Consider the following 18,970-nt stretch of genomic DNA (forward strand, 5'->3'; position numbering starts at 1 on the left):
ACGGGACCCCCGTCTCCCCGCACTTGGTCCACAGGGTGGGCCTGCTTCCCACGGTTCCCTGCAAACCGCACCCCGTCCTCTCCCGGCCCCTCCTCTCCATCCTCATGGCCTCGGGCCCTCCCTGGGCACCTCCAGCCCCAGGCAGCCCCTGTGGGCACCAAGTCTCTCCTTGGGAAGGCTCCCCCATCTTTCCAGAAGTTCCCCAAGAAGAGCACGGAACGTGGGTCTGTTTACTTCCAGGTAAGGGGCGGAGACACGCCCCCAAACCTGGGCGGGAGGTGCGGGGACAAGAGCCTGCAGACCAAAACCGGAAAACGAGACCATCCGTGCTGACGGCATCGCCACACGTAGTTTAAGGCTCTGTGTGTACCTCTACGCGCAGGTGCTCACACACACGTGCACACGCACACGCCCGCGGCGGCACCTGACAGAGGAACGGAGGCGGGATGCCAGACGCTGCCTGCAGCCTGCCTAAAATACCGCGTTTATTAAAAAAGTGTAAAACAGGAAGACCGTGCAGCAGTCTGAGCAAAGTGGCGAACTTGGGCTTCCCCGACCCGGGGGATGCGGGGCCAGCGGAGCCGCCCCTGTGCACCACAGCCCACACGTGCACACCTGTGCACACCTGTGGTCAGGTGTGTCCGCCCCCCCTTGGCTCGCCCAGGCTGTGGGAGGTGGCGGGGGTTCCACTGGCGGGTGTGGTGGGGTCCCGTCCAAACAGCAAACAGAATGAAATCCAAACGCTGTCTCCAGAGTGGCTCCGGCCTGCCCGGGAGTCCACTGGAGGCCCCTCTGTGCGCCTCGGGCAGCGCGGGTCGGGGCTCAGGAAGGAAGGGACTGTGCGGCAGGACGAGGGAGGCCCCGGGTGGCTCCACACAAACTTCCCATTCACCCCTCCTGGGGAGTGACCGTGCAGAGCCTGGGCGGGCGCCCTGTCCCCCGCCTCCGTCACTCTCGCGGGGCGAGTGGGCGCCGGACGGGGAACGGGCAGGCCAGGTGAGCGGGGGCGGGGGGGGCACGAAAGCTGCATTTGGCGGTAGCGTTAAGGCCGGCCCTGGGTGGAGGGCCCCACGGGAAAGGTCAGCACCTCCCCTGGAGGAGCCCGGATGGCCCCCCCAGGTCCTTCCTGCGGTCCTCCTGCCGCCACGGGCCCGTCCGGCCACAGTGGCCGCGCTTGTGGGTCTGTCTGCCTCCCCCGGGCTGGCTTAAAGTGCTAGGTGCCTGGGAGGGAGGGCTGGGGCCGGCCCAGTTCTGCGGGCGATGCCCACGTTGTCCCCAAGGGGCTCCTATTTGAGGACGTAGTTAATGAGCAGCTGACACGCCATGAACACGCAGAGCAGGAACCAGGAGCGCGGGCTCTGTAGGAGGCCTGGGGCCGGCACCTGCCTGGCCCTCGCCGTGGAGCTCAGCATGGCCGAGAGGTGCCTGCAAATGGGGTGGAGGCTGAGCCAGGGCCCAGACAGGGGGGCCTCCCCTCCCCTCAGTGGACGGCTGGTCAACACAGGGGTCCCAGGGCAGGGCGGAGGCGGCGGGCACACATCCCAGGGAGGGAGGGGTCACGGCTGGGGCAGCGGGGGCTCTTGTACCCCCTTTTCCATCCCGCTGTCGGCCTGAGCCGTCTCCCCCTCCCCCAAAGCCATACGTTGGAGCCTGACGCCCAGCACCTCAGAGGTGACTCTTTTTGGAGATGGATTTTTTTCAAAAGGTAATTAAGGTGACACGGGGTCACCGGGGTGGGCCCTGATCCCGCGTGACCGGGGTCCTTGTAAGAAGAGGGGATCGGGACACAGACACGCACGGAGGGACAGCCCCGTGAGGACACAGGGAGAGGACGGCCGGCCACACACAGGAGAGGGGCCTCGGGGGGACCCGGCCCCGCCCACGCCTGGACCTCGGGCTCCGGCCTCCAGGACGGCAGGGGGGACAGTGCATCCTGTGGTGTGAGCCCCGTCTAGGCACAGCGTCATGGCCGCCCCAGGACAGTAACCCCCACCCGGGCCTCGGATTATCATCGTGTGCCTGGAAACTTCTGGCTATTCTCTGGCCACGTGCCTCATAGCCAGCCTCCTGTGTGGGGCCAGGCGGCTGCTCCCACAGCTTCCTTTCTGCTTCCAGGCCGGCGCCATGCTCCCCTCCCCCCCCCCCCCAAGGGCAGTGCCTTCTGACTCACACTGACTCAAGGCCCAGGCTCCTCCAAGCCTACACCCTATGTCAGGCATCCTGCTATTTATGTTTTTAGCACAGAGCTAGGGGGCCCCCCGAGCATCGCCAGCTCATCCTGTTCAGGGGGATCCCCTGCAGCCCCCACACCGCCCAGGGAGCCTTCGTCCTGTCCTCATGACACCAGACCCCCGGCCAATCTTCAGGGTTCTGGCACCGGAGCGACATTCCGGATTCCAGAGCCCCTGGCGCTCTCCAGGCGGGGACCCTGGGAGCGAGCCTACCTGTGCAGCTCCTGCTGGGCCTCCCGGATGGACAGCACGGCCTCGTGCAGCGCCTGCAGCCGCCGAGCCTCCTTCCCACACCGAGGGCACGGGCTCTCGCTGCCTGGGGTGGCCGGCCACACGTCACGGGACCCAGGGGACAGGGGATGGAGGGGGAATCTAAGGTGAGCTACGTGTCCCGGGAGCCAGCAAGGGGGCCCCAGGGCCACGCCGCACCTCTCGGGTGAGGCTAACCCCTCGAGGATTAGAAGCACGGGCAGCGAGGATCCCCCCCCTCCCCCGGTCCCCTAGCCCTGGCCAAGCTCAGCTGGTCTCTGACAAGCCCTGGGACACAGAAACGGCTGAGGCACAGCCCATCCTCCACAGAGGCAGGGACAAAGTCGGAGACACACAGGGGCAGAACCGGAGGGTCACAGGCGGACAGACACTGCCCAGCCCCGCCCCCCACGCTGCCCCTGCCAGCCATGGGAGGCGCCTCACCGCCACCACCCCACGCCCCCGAGTACAGGGTTGGGGACCGCTGCCCTCCACGCCCCTCGTCCGCCCCCCGGGCTCAGGGAGGCGGGTGAGGGCCCCTGGGAGGAGGGTCGAGGCAGACCCTGTACCTGCCGGGGCAGCCGCTTCTCCGACCCCTCCCACCCAGCTCAGGAGGGCTCACCGGGGATGAAGTCACCGTCCTCCTCCTCTTCGTCAGAGAGCTCTGGGCAGGACTCGGGCGTGGAGCTGCTCTCCGTGACCTGGCTGTGGCCGGACGGCTGGTCGCTGGCCTTGCGGAGCCGCCGGTGTGGGCCGGGCCCCTAGAAAGAGGCAGAGCCGCTGCCGCTGGGGGCCCGCCTGTGCCCACCACACCCTCCGCTGGCCTCGTGCTCCGGCTGAGCCCCAGGGGCCCTGCCGGGGATGTGCCGGCCCGCGGACACGGCGGCACGGTTATGCCGGGACGGCTCTAGAAGGAGCGGCCGTGGCCGCTGGTCCCGTCTCGCTGTGTGAGCTGACAGCTAGGGATCCCCCGGCACCGGGGAGACGCGTCCAGAGGGACCTCCAGGATTGGCTGACCCCCAATGCTTCCCCAGAGTACAGGGGCGGCCGAGGCGTGGCCGGCCGGAGGGGCTGCGGAGAGGGTGGGGGGGGGGGCCCGGGGGGCATCCAGGTGGAGGCGGCTGGGGCTGCCCGTCCGAGTCAGGGCTGAGGGGCGACGGCAGGGGTGTCATGTGGACGGCGAGAGACGTGGCCCCTGCTTGCTGGGGAGACTGGGGCCACCCTGCCTGTCCTGCCTGTGTGGCTGCCGGCCTCCAGCTGCGAGCACGCTGGTCCAGCAGATGCCGTTCTGTTCGCACACAGACTCTGCGACGCGTGGGGTGGGTGGCACCCGTGGAGAACACCGCAGGCTTCCCTCATTGGCTGCGCCCTGGGTTTCCCTCAGGAGACCTCTTGCTCGCCTCCGGGAGCCCCCCTGCCTCCTCTCCCCGCTCTCCCTCTGCACCTGTGCAACTGCCGGGGCCGCTCCTCCTCCTACCCGGCCGGGCCCCCAGGCTGCCCTGAGCCTCGGTTTCCTCATCGGCTGTCAGCCTCACAGAGGGCACCTCCGGGGGGCGGCGGGCCAGGAGCCAGCCGCCCCCCGCACGGCACCCTGCGCATCTGGCTGCCCCGTGAACCCAGCCTCCTGCAAACCCAGGCGTTTCGGGTGCCGTGCTGGGTGGGGCAGGGCAGGGGATGGGGAGCGGGCGCAGAGGAGGCCCTGCTGGGAGGGGCGAGTGTGCGTGGGGGGGGGGGGATACCGGAGGGGGAGCGGCGGGCAGGTAAGAGTGAGGGTGGGGGGCGGCCGCCACACCCACCGCCTGACGGTCCCCTCCCGCCGCTGAGGTCGACCCCGGGCGGGGACCCTGGGGGAGCTCACCTGGTGCCTGGGCCCCGGGCTGCCCAGGAAGGCGGTCCGGTGGGCCGTGGTCCCCCGTTGCACGGTGTGCAAGACCCCGTGTTGCTCAAACTGGCCGATGTCCTTCAGGGGATCCCAGGGGCTGCGGCTGGAGGGTCCGGAGGGTCTCCGTTGGCAGAGGCAGTGGCCCCTGGGGCGAGGGGACCCGTCCCGGCCCAGCCTCAGCCCCCCAGCTCACCCCCCAGAGGGAGACTACTGCCTAGGCCTGTGTGCAGGGTCCACGGGAGGGCGGCCGCGGAGCCCCGGGAGGACCCTCCCGCCCCCATCCCTGCCCCTCCAGGGCAGCCGGGGCCCCGTGTGGAGCAGTGGCCCCGGGGCCCCCCCGGCACTCACTCCTCGTGCAGGTAGCGCCACTCCTGGGTGGCGGGGTCCAGGCGGAACAGCTGCGGTTTCCAGGGCGTGAGGTTCTGCTGGCGCTCGCGAGCCCGCTGCCGCTGTGCCTCCTCCAGCGAAAACTTCTCCCGTGTGGCCTTGTGCTGGTCGCCCTCGCCAATGGCCCTGGTGACGTGCTGCCAGAGCCTGCGAGCAGGGCACTCGCTCTGAGCCGGGGGCCCTGGGCTGTCCCGCCCGCTTGGCACCGGAGGGGAGGCTTAGAGCAACCTCCACTTGGTTGCCTCCGGCGACAGGCAGCTCACTCTCTCTCCTAGGGTGCTGTTTACTACGCACAATGAGATGGTTCTTTCCCACTCTGAGCTCACACCTCTCGCCCGCAGGGTCCTCCCTGTGGAGCTGCTGGTCACCTGCGGGCAGTGACGGGTCCCCAAGCCCTCCGTCCCTCCCCCCGGCAGCTGCCCCAGTGGGACGTGTCATCTGCCATGAGAGGTCGGCTCTGGTCCACCCTCCCTGCCAGCGACATCCTGGGACAAGCTCAAAGCACCGTAGCCCTGCCGACCGGGAGGACAGCCGCCTGCCCAGCCACCGCGGGCTGGGGTCCCGGGTCCCGCGGCCGCCGGCAGGCCTCACCTCTCCGACTCCAGCTCGGTCTGCTCCTCGAATAGCACCGTGTGCCGCTTCAGCCTCCGCCCCCGGACCTCCCCACTCGGGTTCCAGAAGAGCTCGGTGCTTCCTCGGCCCTCCTCCTGGATAAACACTTCTCTGTCCTGCCCCAGACGGCCCGGGCAAGGTCAGAGGTGCTGGCCCCATGGCTGTGCCCGTGCTCCGGGGGCCTGCCTGCGCCAGCCTCTTACCCAGTGTCCGGTGAGATGGGCCAGAACCTCCTCTCCGGACGTGATCTTCCCCGAGATCTGGTTGATGCTGGTGCTGCCCCCGAAGAAAGGCTGCGGGGACGCCCCGCGACAGTGCTGCTGAGGGGTCGGTGGCCTCCCCTGGACCCTTGTGCCCCTCCGCGGGCCGGGGGAGGAGGAGGCCCCTTCCTCATGAGGGTGCAGGCCCCCCCGTCCCCGGGACGTGGGAGGCTAGGATGGGACCCAAAGCCGGGGGGCGGCCACGCTCACCCCAAGCCTCAGCTTCAGCTCGAGGATGCCCCCAGGGCGTGCGCCCCATGGAGGGGAAGGGGTCTGGGCCTGTGCCGGCCCCACCGTGCGGCCTGCGGGAAGCCCGTCCTCTCTCCTGGCCCTGGCTGTGCCACAGAGATGCCAAGGGCAGCTCCCTCCTCCCGTGGGCATCTGCTCCAGAAACCCCGGGGCGCCAGAGGGCTCCTCCCTGCCCTGAGGTGGCTGGGGGTGTGGCGGCCAGTGCTACCTTAAGCTTGAATTCCAGCTCAGCCTGCAAGTTGTTCTTCTCACACTCGATGGTCACTCTGCCGCCCAGCTCCATGGTCATGGTGCCATACAGGATTCCTGAAACACAGTCCCTGCTCGGTCCTGCCTCATCGTCCCGACCCAGCCACGCTGACCCCGAGGAGGCCGGTGTCGGACCTCAGGACGGGGAGAAGGGGCAGGGTGGGGGAGAGGACAGGGGCCCCTGGGGGCAGAGTCTCTGGGATGGAGAGGAGTCGGTCAGGGGGAGCGTTACCCCGACCACACCTGGCTCCTCGGTGACCCTCTGCCCCCAGGGAACGGAGTCTCTACCCCCAGGGCTTTTGCTCCCAAGAGTTGCTCTGTCCAGGGAATGTCCTGCCCTTTGCTGGGTGCCTTCCTCCAGGACCCCCCCTTTCCAGGCTCCCAGGGCCCCCACGAGACGCTCATCACCGTCTATCATTTGCTCTGGAGTTTGGGCCCCGACGTGAGCTCCTACATCCTCCCCGCTCACGGCTGCACCCGGGATTGGCCCGGCATATTTATTTAAAGTAACAGACATATTTTTTAATTAACGTAGGAATGGATGAATCTCCCGTTTCTGGCCGTACAGAAGACTTACTCTAAAGACAAGAGCTGTGTTGTGTCGGTTGTAAAACACCTGGGCGTGTGGGATAACGTGGAAGAAAAAAAAAAAGACGAGCCACTTGGAACGAAAAGGGCTGGGAAACACCCAAATCCCACGGGCACACCTGCGTGCTGCCCAGGACGGCCCTGCACCAAGTGGGGCGGGGTGCTGCAGAGCGGGGGTGGGGGTAGGGGGGGGTGGTCCCCTCTCTGCTGGTGGGGACAGGGTCCCGAGACAGACACCAGCCTCCTCTGACTACACCTGTGGTTTCGACTTTGGAACCAGGTAAACATTGCATTTCCACAAGCACTTAAAATATGACATTTGCCAAAGGAAAACGAAACTAAAACCAAGTGGGAATTTTCTTGGTAGTGGGATCCTGCAGGGGGATCAGTCCCCAGGACTTTACAGACCCCGGGGAGACAGGCCAAGATAAGACCAATCATCACAGTGAAAGCACAGAGTGCTTCCGGTCGTCACACTATTGGGCTGGGTGGTCAGTGTTATTCTGACCGGTGTGCGTGGTGTGGGAGAGGAAAGGTGACCGTGGTGGTGTCACTTAGAAAGGGGCTCTGTGGCAAGAGGGAGAAAGACGTTCCAGATGCCCGGTCCCCAGGACTAAACACAAGTCCGACGTCTAGGATCTGGATTGGAAACACGTAAACTTCGTGATGTATTTTAATCTTAAAAAAAAAAACAACCAAAAAAACCAAGATTAGCTACTGTTTAGTTACTGGAAAGTCCTAGAGGCAATGACGAAGCACTCCTAAGAGGCAGGTCTGGCTTGCAGCTGTGATACCGAAACACCATTTCCTACTGGCAGGAAGCTTGGCTTCCTGCAGAAATGCCTGCCTCGTGGTCTATGCCAGGAAGCGTCACGCTCCCGTGGGGACAACCGGGAAGGAAGCGGGGTGTTAGGGCCCAAAGATGTCTTCCGAGAGGAGTCCCACACCCAGCTAGGAAGTCACTGAAGAGTCGAGCGCACCCTCAACCGACCAGTGAGGACCAGAGCGTCTGCACCGAGGGAGCCGGCCTGGGCGCTGCTCCCCTGGGCAAAGGGAGCCCCTCACCTTTGCAGTGGGCGTAGGGCATGGTGAGGGTGTAATCCTCTGCGCGGTTCAGGAACGTGAGCGTGGCCTTGCCGTCCAGCAGAGCCGACAGGGAGTTCCCTGCGGAGATGCGGCCGGGGGCACCGGTGAGTGGAGACGGACCCTCAGGACCCCGGGGGCCCGCCCCCTAAGTCACAGGGTCTGAGCTCCCTTCCAGCAGGTGGAAAGAGGCCCCTGTCCCTCCAGCTGTGTGACTGTGGGGCAGCCGGGCCTCTCACTAACCCTGTGGGTCACTTAACCTCTCTGTGACTCAGATTCTGGAAAAGGCCCACCCAGGATGCCACACGTTAACGTTGATTTCACTTACCGAAGGGGGGATTTTCAGGGCGTAGGCCGCAAACGTTTGCAAACTAGCCCAGCCCCTACCTGGGTTTTTTTTTTTTTTTTTTTTTTTTTTAATGTTTATTTATTTATTTTGAGAGAGAGAGAGAGAGAGAGAGAGAGGGAGAGCCAGCACAGAGCCCAACGTGGGGCTCGAGCTCACGAACCGTGACATCATGACCCGAGCCCAAGTCAAGAGTCAGATGCTTCACTGACCGAGACACCCAGGCGTCCCTACTCTGTTCGGATTTTGGGGAGACAGAAGCCACGAGCCATGTGGGGCCACAGAGCAAGTGCAGGGCAACTGAGGAGCTGCTCTTAAAACTTCATTTTGATCAATTTAAAGAGCCACACGTGGCTAGGGGTGCCGCACCGGACAGCCCAGCTCTAGACGGCACCTGTTGGCGCAGGTCCTTGCCCGTGACCCTCACAGCGTCCCCGCAGGACGTGCCCTCCCTGCGGCTGAGGGGCGGCCGGGCTCTGCACGGACCCTGCCTCTCTCCGGGTCCCGAGCTCTTCACCACCCACGTGGTCCCTGACCCGGAGACGTGGGGAGGGAGACAAAGCCGGCCACCCCGTGCGGTCTTGGGGACCTCCGCATCCAGGGGGCCCCGTCATCCCCCGGCTGGGACAGCCCAGGGGAGCCCCCTCACCGTAAAACCGGGACTTGGCTGTGATGTTGCCGCTGATGCAGAAGCCGTCCTTCCTGTTACTGACGTGGAAGGCGGACACGGGCGGGTGGTGGGACACCTGCGGGCAGAGGACAGAGGACAGTCCTCCCCGGGGAGGGCAGAGCCCGGCTTCCTGACGAGAAGTCCCCGTCCCCTGCCCCACCGCATGCCTCCTGGCCATTCCCGGCTCTCAGTCCCGCTGCCCAGGGAAGCGGTGCAGGGCGCCCGGGGGGTCAGGGTGGGCCGTCCCCTCCCGAGGAAGCACCTCTGCTGTCCCGGGGCCTGTCCCCGACTGCAGCTCCCGGGAGGATCCTGACGGCGGCCGGGGGGCCGCCAAGAACGTGCGCTGGGGTCGGAGTGCCCACCACGGGCCCGGCGTGCCGCCTGGGAGCGGCCGGGCCTTACCTGCTCCGCGATGTAGAAGGTGTGGCTGCTGGTGTGGGGGTGGAACCAGCGGCAGCGGAAGGTCTCCCCCAGGACGGGGTTGTACGGCTTCTTGATCCCCTGCGGGCAATGACCGAGAAGCGCACGTGAGGAACTGGGCCCAAGCGGGACGGGGTGTGGACGCAGGGACAACCTGGGGGGCTGCCCACTGCCCACCCCCATCCCTACAAGGGACGGCCTGCTTGGCCACCAGCACCTGGGGGCAGCGCCCCACTTCTGCTTTGGGGAGAACACGCTTTGCCCATGGTTTACGTTCCGGGGGGGCAGCCCATGAGGTGTCCTGTCCGGTTCCTGGCTCCGAGGGGGACCGGAGACCCTGAGCAGGTCACGCTTTCCCTGGACTTTGGGTGAAACCAGCGCACAGCCTGTTCGAAGCCCCCAGTGGCTTCTATTGACCCTTTCAGTAGGACCCCAAGCCCCCAGCCCTGCGCCCCACTCCCCAACTCCGCTCACCACCTTTCTGCTCCCGCAAACGGCCCAGGTTCGTCCCCACTGCAGCAGGGAACAAGCTCCCGTTCAGGACAGCCCTCCTTCCGGGTCTCGGACCCCCTAATCTGATCGGCAGCAGCTGGCCACCCCTTCACGCCATCCAGCAGACCTCTGTGCACACGCACATGTGTGTGCCTGTATGTATGTGTGTGTGTGCACGAGTGAGTGAGAGTGCCTGTACGTGTGTGCCTGTGAGTGTGTGCATGTGTGCATGTGTGCCTTATGTCTGTCCATGTGTGTGCACATGTGTGCCTTATGTGTGTGCCTGTATGTGTGTGTGCATGTATGTGTGCACATGCACATGTGCGTGCCTTACATGTGTCCATGTGAGTGTGTGCACATGTGTGTGCGTGTGTGCCTGTACTTGTGCGTGTGTGTGTGTGCACGTGTGTGCATGTCAGTGTGTGCCTGTATGTGTGCACGTGTGCGTGCCTGTGTGCATGCGCGTGCCTATACGTGTGTGCATGTGTGTGCATGTGTGCCTGTACTTGTGCATGTGACTATGTGTGTGTGCACATGCGTGCGTCAGTGTGTGCCTGTATGTGTGTACATGTACGCGTGCATGTGAGCATGTGCACATGTGCATGTGTGCACACACGTGTGTCTGTGTGTGCATAGGAATGCGTGCATGCACGCACATGTGTGCGTGTGTGCCTGTACTTGTGCGTGTGTGTGCACGTGTGTGCATGTCAGTGTGCGCCTATGCGTGTGTGCGTGTATGTGTGTACATGTGCGTGTGCATGTGTGCTGTGTGTGTGCATGCACGTGTGCATGTGGGTGCCTGTACTTGTGCATGTGAGTATGTGTGTGTGCACATGTGTGCGTGTCAGTGTGTGCCTGTATGTGTATGCATGTGTGCATGTGGGTGCCTATATGTGTGTGTACGTGTACGTGTGCATATGAGCATGTGTGCGTGTGTGCACGCATGTGTGTCTGTGTGTGCATAGGAATGTGTGCGCACACGCACATGTGTGTGCCTGTACTTGTGCATGTATGTGTGTGCACGTGTGTCAGGGTGTGCCTGTATGTGTGTGCATGCGTGCATGTGGGTGCCTATATGTGTGTGTACATGTACGCGTGCATGTGAGCATGTGCACGTGTGCGTGTGTGCACGCACGTGTGTCTGTGTGTGCATAGGAATGTGTGCGCACATGCACATGTGTGTGCCTGTACTTGTGCGTGTATGTGTGTGCACGTGTGTGTGTCAGGGTGTGCCTGTGTGTATGTGCACATGTGCATGCCTGTGTGCACGTGCGTGCCTATACGTGTGTGCGTGTGTGCCTGTATGTGTGTGCATGTGCATGTGTGTGTGCACACATGCACTTCCCCCGGAGACCGGGCTCCACGAGCGATAAATTGGCAGGTGCCCTCGGAGGACGCCTGCCCCACCTGTCCGAGCCTCCTGTCCGCTCCTCCCTCTCTGCCGAGCTGCCCGGATCTCGCCCGGAGCCGCCCCTGCGGCTCCCCGTCCTGCCCCGGCCAGCCTCCCAGACGGACGCTCCTTCTCTGCCCCAGCAGCGCCCCACCCAGGGCCGCCACGTGGGCGCGCACCCTGCCCTGCCGAGGGCCCCGAGGCAGTTAAGAGACCTTGGATCTGCTGTGTGACTCTGGGGCCGTCCCTCCCCTTCCCCGAGCCCCAGTTTCCCCTTGGGCGCAGTGGAGGAGCAGAACCAGAACCACACGGTCACGCCCGTGTCCCTCGGAATCCCCCGAAGGGCCCAAGCAGGACCCTCCAGGTCTGAGAGACACAGCGGCCACACACAGCGGTGCTGGGAAAAGGGCTCTCGCCCCTGCACCTCAAGGCACCCCTGGGACCCGCTTTTCGTGATGCATCTTGGGAGTCATGGAAACCTTTCTGAGAACCCAGACTCGGGCTCTGATGAGCACAGGGCTGCTGGGGTTGCAGTGAGAGCAGGGGGCCCGCAGCCCCACACCTCCACTGGGCCCGCCCTCCCCGCCGGGGCCCTGACCTTGGGTTTCTTGTAGAAGCCTGACAGGTACCACCGCAGTACAAGCTTGATGCGGCTGTAGGCGTCCTCCTCCAGGGCGGCCCTGTGCCAGGACGGGAGAGGCCCCTCAGCCCAGGCCGGGATCCCCCAGGCCACCCTCTTGCCCTGTCCACCTTCCATCCGCTTGGCTGGACACGGGCCACCGGGCCCCTCCCGCCCTCGCCCAGCTCCCGAGCCTCTCTCTTTCCAGCCTCCGCAGCCTGCAGGGTTCGGCTTGAGGGCACCAACGCCCAGAGCTCGGGACACACAGAAGGTGCTCGGGGCTGGCCCCACGCTCACCTTTGACGGCTCCGGCCCTGACCTGACGGGCAGCCTGCCCCCCTCCTCCCTCTCGACCTGCTCCTCCTGGGGCCGGTCTTGGACACGGGGCCCGCTACGAGGCTGAGCTCAGCCGCGGACCCCGGGGCCCCTCCGGAAACATCCATGAAGGGGCCGGGGGCTGAGGGAGGCTGGGGTCTCCGGGTGCGCACGGGTGGGAGGGGCGCCCCCTGCTCGCTCACCTGGACAGCAGGTCGGCGTGGAAGTAGTAGTCCGAGAGCTTGTCCAGGAAGGAGCGGGGCTCTAACACGAAGGTGGGCAGCACCACGCGGGACAGGTCCATGCCCGGCCGCAGCTGCCTCAGCAGAAGCCACATCAGACTTTTGTTCTCCTCGGACACAGTCTCCACCTGGGAGGCCTGGCCCAGCTGCCAATGGTGGGGGGGGGGGGGGGGGGGATGGAGGCTGCGGTCAGGCCCCCGGTCCGTGCCTCCCGGGGGAGCGGGGACAGGGGGCAGGACAGGGGCGGCCGGCTCTGGCCGGGGGACGTGCGCTTCCTCGGTCTGGCCCCCGGCAGCCCAGCCGGCCTGTCTCGCCCGGTCTGGCCCCTGCTCTCTCCGGCGACCCCAACCCAGAGGGGCACGTGCTGGCCCAGGCTGGCTGCTGTCTGCCTCCACTCCTTGCCAGCCTGGCCGACCTGGGCCCTCCCCTCGGTCTGGGCGACCCCCGACTCTTGTGCGCGGGGTAGAGCCCGCCCACCCTGGCTGCTGAAAACCAGCGGTGGCGGGAGGCGCGGTGGGTACGGGGAGACCCCACCCCAGCCCATTCAATCTTCCCAGTGGCCTGGAGATATGGGTGCGGGGGGTGCTCTGGGCCTGCGCTTCCTTTAGAAATAAGGGTCCAGGGTCACACTGCCGGGTGGGGACTGCCCTGGCCCCCACCTGTCCTTCCCAATAACACACTCAAGGAGACAGAGCTGTGGGGGCTCAGGGCTTTGTCCCTCTGGGTCTGGGCAGCGGGGTCGGGTGGCTGCACCTCGCCGTCCATGCCAACCAGCAAACCCTGAGGCAGGCAGAGTCTCAGAGGCGTGGCCAGCTCCGTGGGGTGCTCACAGGACGGGGCAGTACAGCCGGGACACGGGGGAGTCCCACAAAGCCCGGGCGGAGGTCTAGCCCATCATCCCTCCCTGGGGACCCCACTGTCTTCAGCCTTTGATGCCTCTGGCCTGGGGCGGGTCTGGACTCAGTTGGTGGGGGGGGGGGGTCCCCTCAACTGCCTACCCCTCTGAGCCCCGATGAGGCCCTGAGCTGGATTTGGACCCAGGCGGCCCCTGCACCCCTTCTCCCCAGACTTACTCCTCGCAGTGGCCCCTGGGCACTGGCACTGCGGTCGTCCCCGCGTTACAGAGGGGACGGGCGACTTACCCGAGCTCACACAGCTGAGCTCGCACAGCACAGGCGGGCTGTGAACTCAGGGCTGTGTGTGTCTGTGGCCCGAAGGCAGCCACCCCGAGGGAGGCGGGATCGGTATCTGTCTCCACCCCGCTGGGCCGCCTTTCACAAGCTGCTTTGCCTTTCTGTGCTAGCACACCTGTCCTGGGGCCCCTGCCAGGTCTCCCGGGTCCCTCTGTGGAGCCCAGCCTCGTCTGTGCTGGACCTCTGAAGGGTCCCTCGGGCTGCCCGCTCTCGGCCCCAGGGCCCTCACGTGCATCTCCCCCAGTGTCGTGGCCCTGACCCTACCCCCAGCTGCCGGCCTCATAGGTGCCTCGCCATCGGGCTGGGAGCTGCCCGTCCTCCTCCCATGTGTCTTGAGCCCTGCCCCTTGGCCCTCCTCCAGGGCTGCCTGGGACCAAGGCCCTTGTCGGCCTCCTGACAGAGGCTCCTCCCTAGTGGCTCCGGGTTTCTACCCCTGGTTTCTTCCTTGGCTTTCCAAAGGCCTCGCTGGACCTCGGCGGGCCCCCACCTAACCCCCCCCGCCCAGGGTTTTCCCAACACCCTCAGCAGAGTCCTCACGGCCCCCTGGCTCTCTCTGAGTCGTGGACACCATCCTGGTCTGGACTGGTCCCCCAGCACTCCCACCCCGGGCACTACAATCTCCCGTCCAGGGGCCAGCCGGGCACCGAGGCCTCTGTCTTTTCCGGGGAGGCGGGGGACGGGGCGACACCGGCCGCCCAGGTGGGGCGGGCTCTCACCTCCCCAAACTCCTCGTGGACCTGCTCCACGTACGTGGTCCCCCCGGGCGCCAGGCCCTCCAGGGTCTCCGACTGGACACTCCCGCTCTCGTTCGTCTTTCCGCTGTGGTCCTGGGCCTCGTTGTCCGACTCCTCTGCGTTCTCCCTCTCCGACTTGTCTGAGAAAGCGTCGTTCTCCAGGGAGGAGCCATTCAGCCTGGAAGGGAGGGGCGTGCCGGGGGTCCCAGGTCAGGGGTGCGGCCCGGGCGCCCCCACCCAGGGCACGGCTCACTGCCGGCACTGCACCCACATCCTCGGGTCTAACCCAGTGTGCACATGAAGAAACTGAGGCCCCCCGGGCCCAGTCGGGGTGAAGGAGGCTGCCTCCTGACCTCGGGGTCTGGTGGCCAGACCTCCATGCTGCCTGCCCCCCTCCCCACGTACAAGGAGACCCACGTGTGAGTCCCGGTGACAGCCAGGGTCCTGGGGTCCCCAGCAGGCCGGAGACCCGGGCTCGACCCCTGCCCACCGCGCCCCTGCTCACGGGCACAGGTCTTGGTCGTGGATGGTGGCCGAGGGGGGCAGCCCGCAGAGCGAGGGGGGCGACGCATCCGGCGAGGACCCGGGCTCCCCGTCACGGCCCTGCTTGCACGAGCTGAGTCGCAGAAGGCTGGAACAGCGCAGAGCCAGCTCTAGGGCGTCCAGCCAGCAGCGGCCTGCGGGGGGAGGGGGGGAGGTGAGCCCACTGCGACCCCGGGAAGGGCCCCTCCCCTGTGCCTCCCCCACCCCCCTGGAGAGCCTTCCCCGCCACGCAGGTGCACGTGGGCGAGTGCGGGTGGCAGACGTGAACAAGGACGGGGCCTGGCGGCCAGCCCCCGCCCGACTGGGGGAGACAGGAGCCCGGGGGAAGGAAGACGCCCTTCGGGGGATGCTCCAGACCCTCCCTCAAGGTCACACCTGAGCAAGACCCAGGCACCTGCAGCTTCCACACACGGGGCCCTGCCTGACGACAGCCGCCTGCCCCAGGCCTGGGGGGCAGGGGTGCGCCTCAGGGGCCCCGGGGCTCCTGCTGGCCCACGGCACAGGCCAGGACAGTGGGCGGCAGGCTGGGGAGGGGGCTGCTGAACGTGGCAGGCAGCCCAGGGCGTCCTGGAGGGAGGGTGGCCCTGAGGCAGAGCCGGCCCAATCCACCCGCCCCCCATCCCTGCTGCCTTCCTGGTGGAGGCTGCCAGTGGGTGAGACCAGCAGCGCTCGCGTGTCCCAGGCAGCGCTCACAGCTGTGGGGACGCCTGTCCGCCAAGGCGACCCCCGGTGTCCTGGTGGGATTACTAACAGCGGCCTTTCCACTCACGAGGGCGTCTATGACCGCACGTCACGTGATCAAGCGTTACTCCGAGAAAAGCTTCAGGGGTTCGAGGCGTGGGATTAAGGACAGTGACGATACCTCCCTAGTCTGGGCCTTCAAAGTGCGGCCTCTCGGAGAGCGTGACTCTCGTTCCCTAACTTTGAAACTCACAGAATCCTTTGGGGGGCATCCCGGGCCTGGGACTGGGAGGCGAGGGTTTGCAGGGACGGTGGCCCCTGGTTCTCACAGGGGCACCCGGGGTCCTACAGGGTTTCACTGCAGGCTTGATGGGAGCCCGAGCGCCCAGCCCTGGGGGCAGAGGTGGGGGTCACGGGAGCAGCCCCCGCAGGAAAGAGTGGGGACACCGAGGCCTGCTGAGCTCGGGGCTCGCCTCATCGTTGCCACAAAGGACCAGACACCCCGAATGCTACGCATCCTTCGAGGCCCGTTCCCGGGCCCCCTCCTCGTCCTCCAGAAAGCCCACCCTCATACGCACGGGGGCTGTGGACACCGTCCCTCCCTGCTCACGGCGCCCCCGCCCATCTGGGACCCAGCTCACGCTTTAGTCCCATCTGCCTTGTCTGACAGTGGGCTGCTCTCCTTCCCCTGAGACCACAGGCTCCAGGAACAGGGGCGGTGCCTCCTGGGGTGTGGACGTGACAAAGTCCACCAGCCCCGCCCCCCCCACCGCTCTGGGCCCCCGAGGGCTTGAAAGAGGGGCAGCTGCATTTCCCCAGAGCCGCCACTGGAGGGCGCTCCAACAACGCGCGCCGCACTTGGGAGCCCGGGAAACTGGATGGCTCTCCAGACCTCAGGGCTTCCTTGGGGGCAGTGTGCCCGTGCCTCAGCTTCCTCGTATGTCAACGGAAGTGAAAACATCAGCAGGTGAGAACCTGCTGATTCGACGGGGCCTGGCATGTGCGTGGCGCTCAGCAGCTGCGATCTGGTTGCTTTAAATAAGGTCACTGGGTGGTCGTGACAACTGGGTAGCCGGGCAGTATTCATGGTTTGGCCTGGGGAAACTGAGGCTCCGAGAGGTAACTAGCGGATGGCAGGCCTGCCTGGCCCAAGCCCAGGCTGGTCCCGTGACATCTGCCTGCGTCGTGCTTGGGCGGCAGCGGGAGGGTCTGGACAGGGGCCGCGTGCACCTGGTCTGCGATGCCCCCGGGGCGCCCGCTCCAGGCGGGGCCCCACCAGGGAGGCCCACAGGGCAGCGGGGGACTCACCGTCGGACTCTGAGGCGGCCCTGAAGATCAGGTAGCTGCTGGGGAGGGGCTGTGTGATGGAGCCCACACTCTCGCCTTTGGGGCCCTGGAGAGACAGCCGGCGTCAGCCGAGGGGACACGCAGACGCCCACTGAGACACACGCGGCCTCAGGACCCCCAGGTGGGGCCAGACCCCCGGCCACGCGGACGCAGCAGGCAGCGAGAGGAGAGAGCGAGCCCGCGGCTGCGTCCTGGGCTCTCCTCCGGCTCTGGAGTTCCCTCCGTCTCCGGGTGGCCGCAATCGGCACGTGCACGCTCGGGGTGCCCGTTCAGCGAAACGATGAGTAACTCTTTACAGCAGAAGTATACCCCCTGCAATCTCTGGGACATACCTACACTAAAAAAACCATTTGGGTGTCCGTCTGAAATCCTGCCGTAACTGGACGTTCTAGATTTTGTCTGGCAACCTGACGGGCAGCCTCCCGGTTAGGAAGGTGCAGCAGGGAGGGCTGGGCCACGAGCGGCTCACACGGCCCGATTCCTCAGCCTCTGCGCGTCGCGTCGCGTCACCAGGCTGGGGGCCCCCGCCGTGTGCTCCGCCCGGGCCGCATCTGGTCCCCGGCCGGCCACCGAGAGACCTAACCCACGGCCGGGTGGGGGCCGGTGGCGATGGGCCCACAGAGCAGTTGCGATTAGGCTCCTGGCCACCCCCTCGGCGCCCGTCTCTTACTCGGCCCGCCCGCGGGGCCTCGCTCCTCCTGGGGCCCGACCCCCCTGAGCCCCGGGGCCCCCCCCGGAGGTACCTTCACGGCCCAGACGGACTGGTCCAGCGGGTGGAAGAGCTTGAAGCAGAAGCCGTCTTTCTTGGAGGGCCGCTCGATGAGCTCGCAGCAGTGCAACAGGACGGTGCCCACCCACTGGCCCACCTTGGGCGTCTTGTAGATGAGCAGCACGCCAGGCTTCAGCACGCACCACAGTTTGGTCCAGCTCTTCAGCGTCCCGCGGATCTGCGGGGAGGGGCACGGCTGTGGGGGGCGGGGGGGGGGGGGGGAGGCCGGCGCCCCGGGGGCACCCGGACAGCTTGGGGGCGGAGCTGGGCGGTGGGCGAGGTCCTCGGGCTCTGACAAGGAGCTCGGAAGTTACAGTGAATCCAGAGAAATGAGGCACTGCCGCCAGGAGCAGGTGTCCGGGTGAGGTTCAAGGCCAGATCGGAGCCCCTCCCCCCGCCCCGGAGGACCCAGCACCCGGTGGACTGTTGTGATTGTCAGCTTTGTAAATTTTGGAGTTGGTCAGTTCTTTTCTCGCTCCAGAGAAGAATTTCACTGTAGTGCCTGATTTTTTATTTTGTGGGGGGCCAAAAGGAGCCCACGCCGGCCCAAGTCCTAGGCAGGTGACCAGGTGCTGGTACACCTGTCTCGGGGGTCCTTGGTGGCAACCCCGGGGTTCAGCAGCTTTCCCGCCACCTTAGGGGGGGCAGAGAGAAGTCCCAGGAGCTGAGGGAACCACCATCACCCCCGTCGAAACACAGACTCTAAGCCCAATCCATGAGGCTGTGATACGGCCTCCCCGCCCCCACACCCCGGCACGGGGCTTCGTGGCATCCTGAGACCCCCATCCACAGGCCAGGAGCCGCCCCCCCCCCCACCTCAACTGGACACAGGGTCTCTGCAGATTTCAGCGGGTGAACATGAGGCCACATTGGAGCCGGGTGAGCTCTGATTCAATGACGTTTGGACACAGACACACGGACACAGGAGGGGCCACGTGAAGGCAGAGGCAGAGGCTGGAATCAGCAAGCCACAGCCCAGGGCTGCCTGGAGCCCCCCAGAAGCTGGGGAGCGGGAAGGATGCCCCACTAGGGGGCGGGGCGGCCCTGTCCACACCGGATTTAGGGGCCAGCCCCCGGAACTGGGGGAGAACGCATTCCTGTCTTTAAGCCCCCAGCCTGTGGTCCTTTGCTGGGGCCTCCACGGGACACGGACACAGACTCACAGTAACAAACACGCCCAACTGCCTCCTGGGTGACTCTGCAACGTCCCCTGGGAAGGCCTGAGACTGGGACAACGTGCCCGCCCGTCTGGCCTACCTTCAGGCTGTCGGCCATGATGACCACGCTGGGGTCCGTCAGGGCGCTGAACAGCTGCTTCGTGGCACGTTTCTTCTCCTGCCGGTAGTTCTCCTTCTGCGCCTGGGCCCAGGGAACCCAGCGGGCGGGTCAAGGGAGAAGGCCCTGAGCTGGCCCCCGCCC

The 18,970-nt window shown here is 66.0% G+C and overlaps 1 protein-coding gene across 3 annotated transcripts in view; it reads right to left on the reverse strand.

Annotated features, from left to right (window-relative positions):
- Window positions 1-461: 461 nt before the first annotated feature.
- Window positions 462-18,970, reverse strand: part of OSBPL5 (oxysterol binding protein like 5) — a 53,582-nt gene continuing 35,073 nt past the window's right edge. For all 3 annotated transcript variants that reach the window (XM_081790201.1, XM_081790200.1, XM_081790202.1), the window contains exons 5-22: window positions 18,809-18,910; window positions 17,526-17,729; window positions 16,744-16,828; window positions 14,717-14,888; window positions 14,194-14,389; window positions 12,246-12,430; window positions 11,707-11,788; window positions 9,209-9,307; window positions 8,786-8,882; window positions 7,773-7,871; window positions 6,079-6,176; window positions 5,565-5,654; window positions 5,341-5,477; window positions 4,711-4,896; window positions 4,339-4,465; window positions 3,103-3,241; window positions 2,445-2,547; window positions 462-1,425 (exon numbers count right to left, since the gene is read on the reverse strand). In XM_081790201.1, the coding sequence (XP_081646327.1) occupies window positions 1,287-1,425; window positions 2,445-2,547; window positions 3,103-3,241; window positions 4,339-4,465; window positions 4,711-4,896; window positions 5,341-5,477; window positions 5,565-5,654; window positions 6,079-6,176; window positions 7,773-7,871; window positions 8,786-8,882; window positions 9,209-9,307; window positions 11,707-11,788; window positions 12,246-12,430; window positions 14,194-14,389; window positions 14,717-14,888; window positions 16,744-16,828; window positions 17,526-17,729; window positions 18,809-18,910 (2,340 nt within the window). In that variant the 3' untranslated portion in view covers window positions 462-1,286. The remainder of the gene's footprint in view (window positions 1,426-2,444; window positions 2,548-3,102; window positions 3,242-4,338; window positions 4,466-4,710; window positions 4,897-5,340; window positions 5,478-5,564; window positions 5,655-6,078; window positions 6,177-7,772; window positions 7,872-8,785; window positions 8,883-9,208; window positions 9,308-11,706; window positions 11,789-12,245; window positions 12,431-14,193; window positions 14,390-14,716; window positions 14,889-16,743; window positions 16,829-17,525; window positions 17,730-18,808; window positions 18,911-18,970) is intronic.

The sequence above is a fragment of the Panthera onca genome, chromosome D1 (assembly GCF_046562875.1).
Source record: "Panthera onca isolate mPanOnc1 chromosome D1, mPanOnc1 haplotype 2, whole genome shotgun sequence".
Taxonomy (NCBI): Eukaryota; Metazoa; Chordata; class Mammalia; order Carnivora; family Felidae; genus Panthera; species Panthera onca.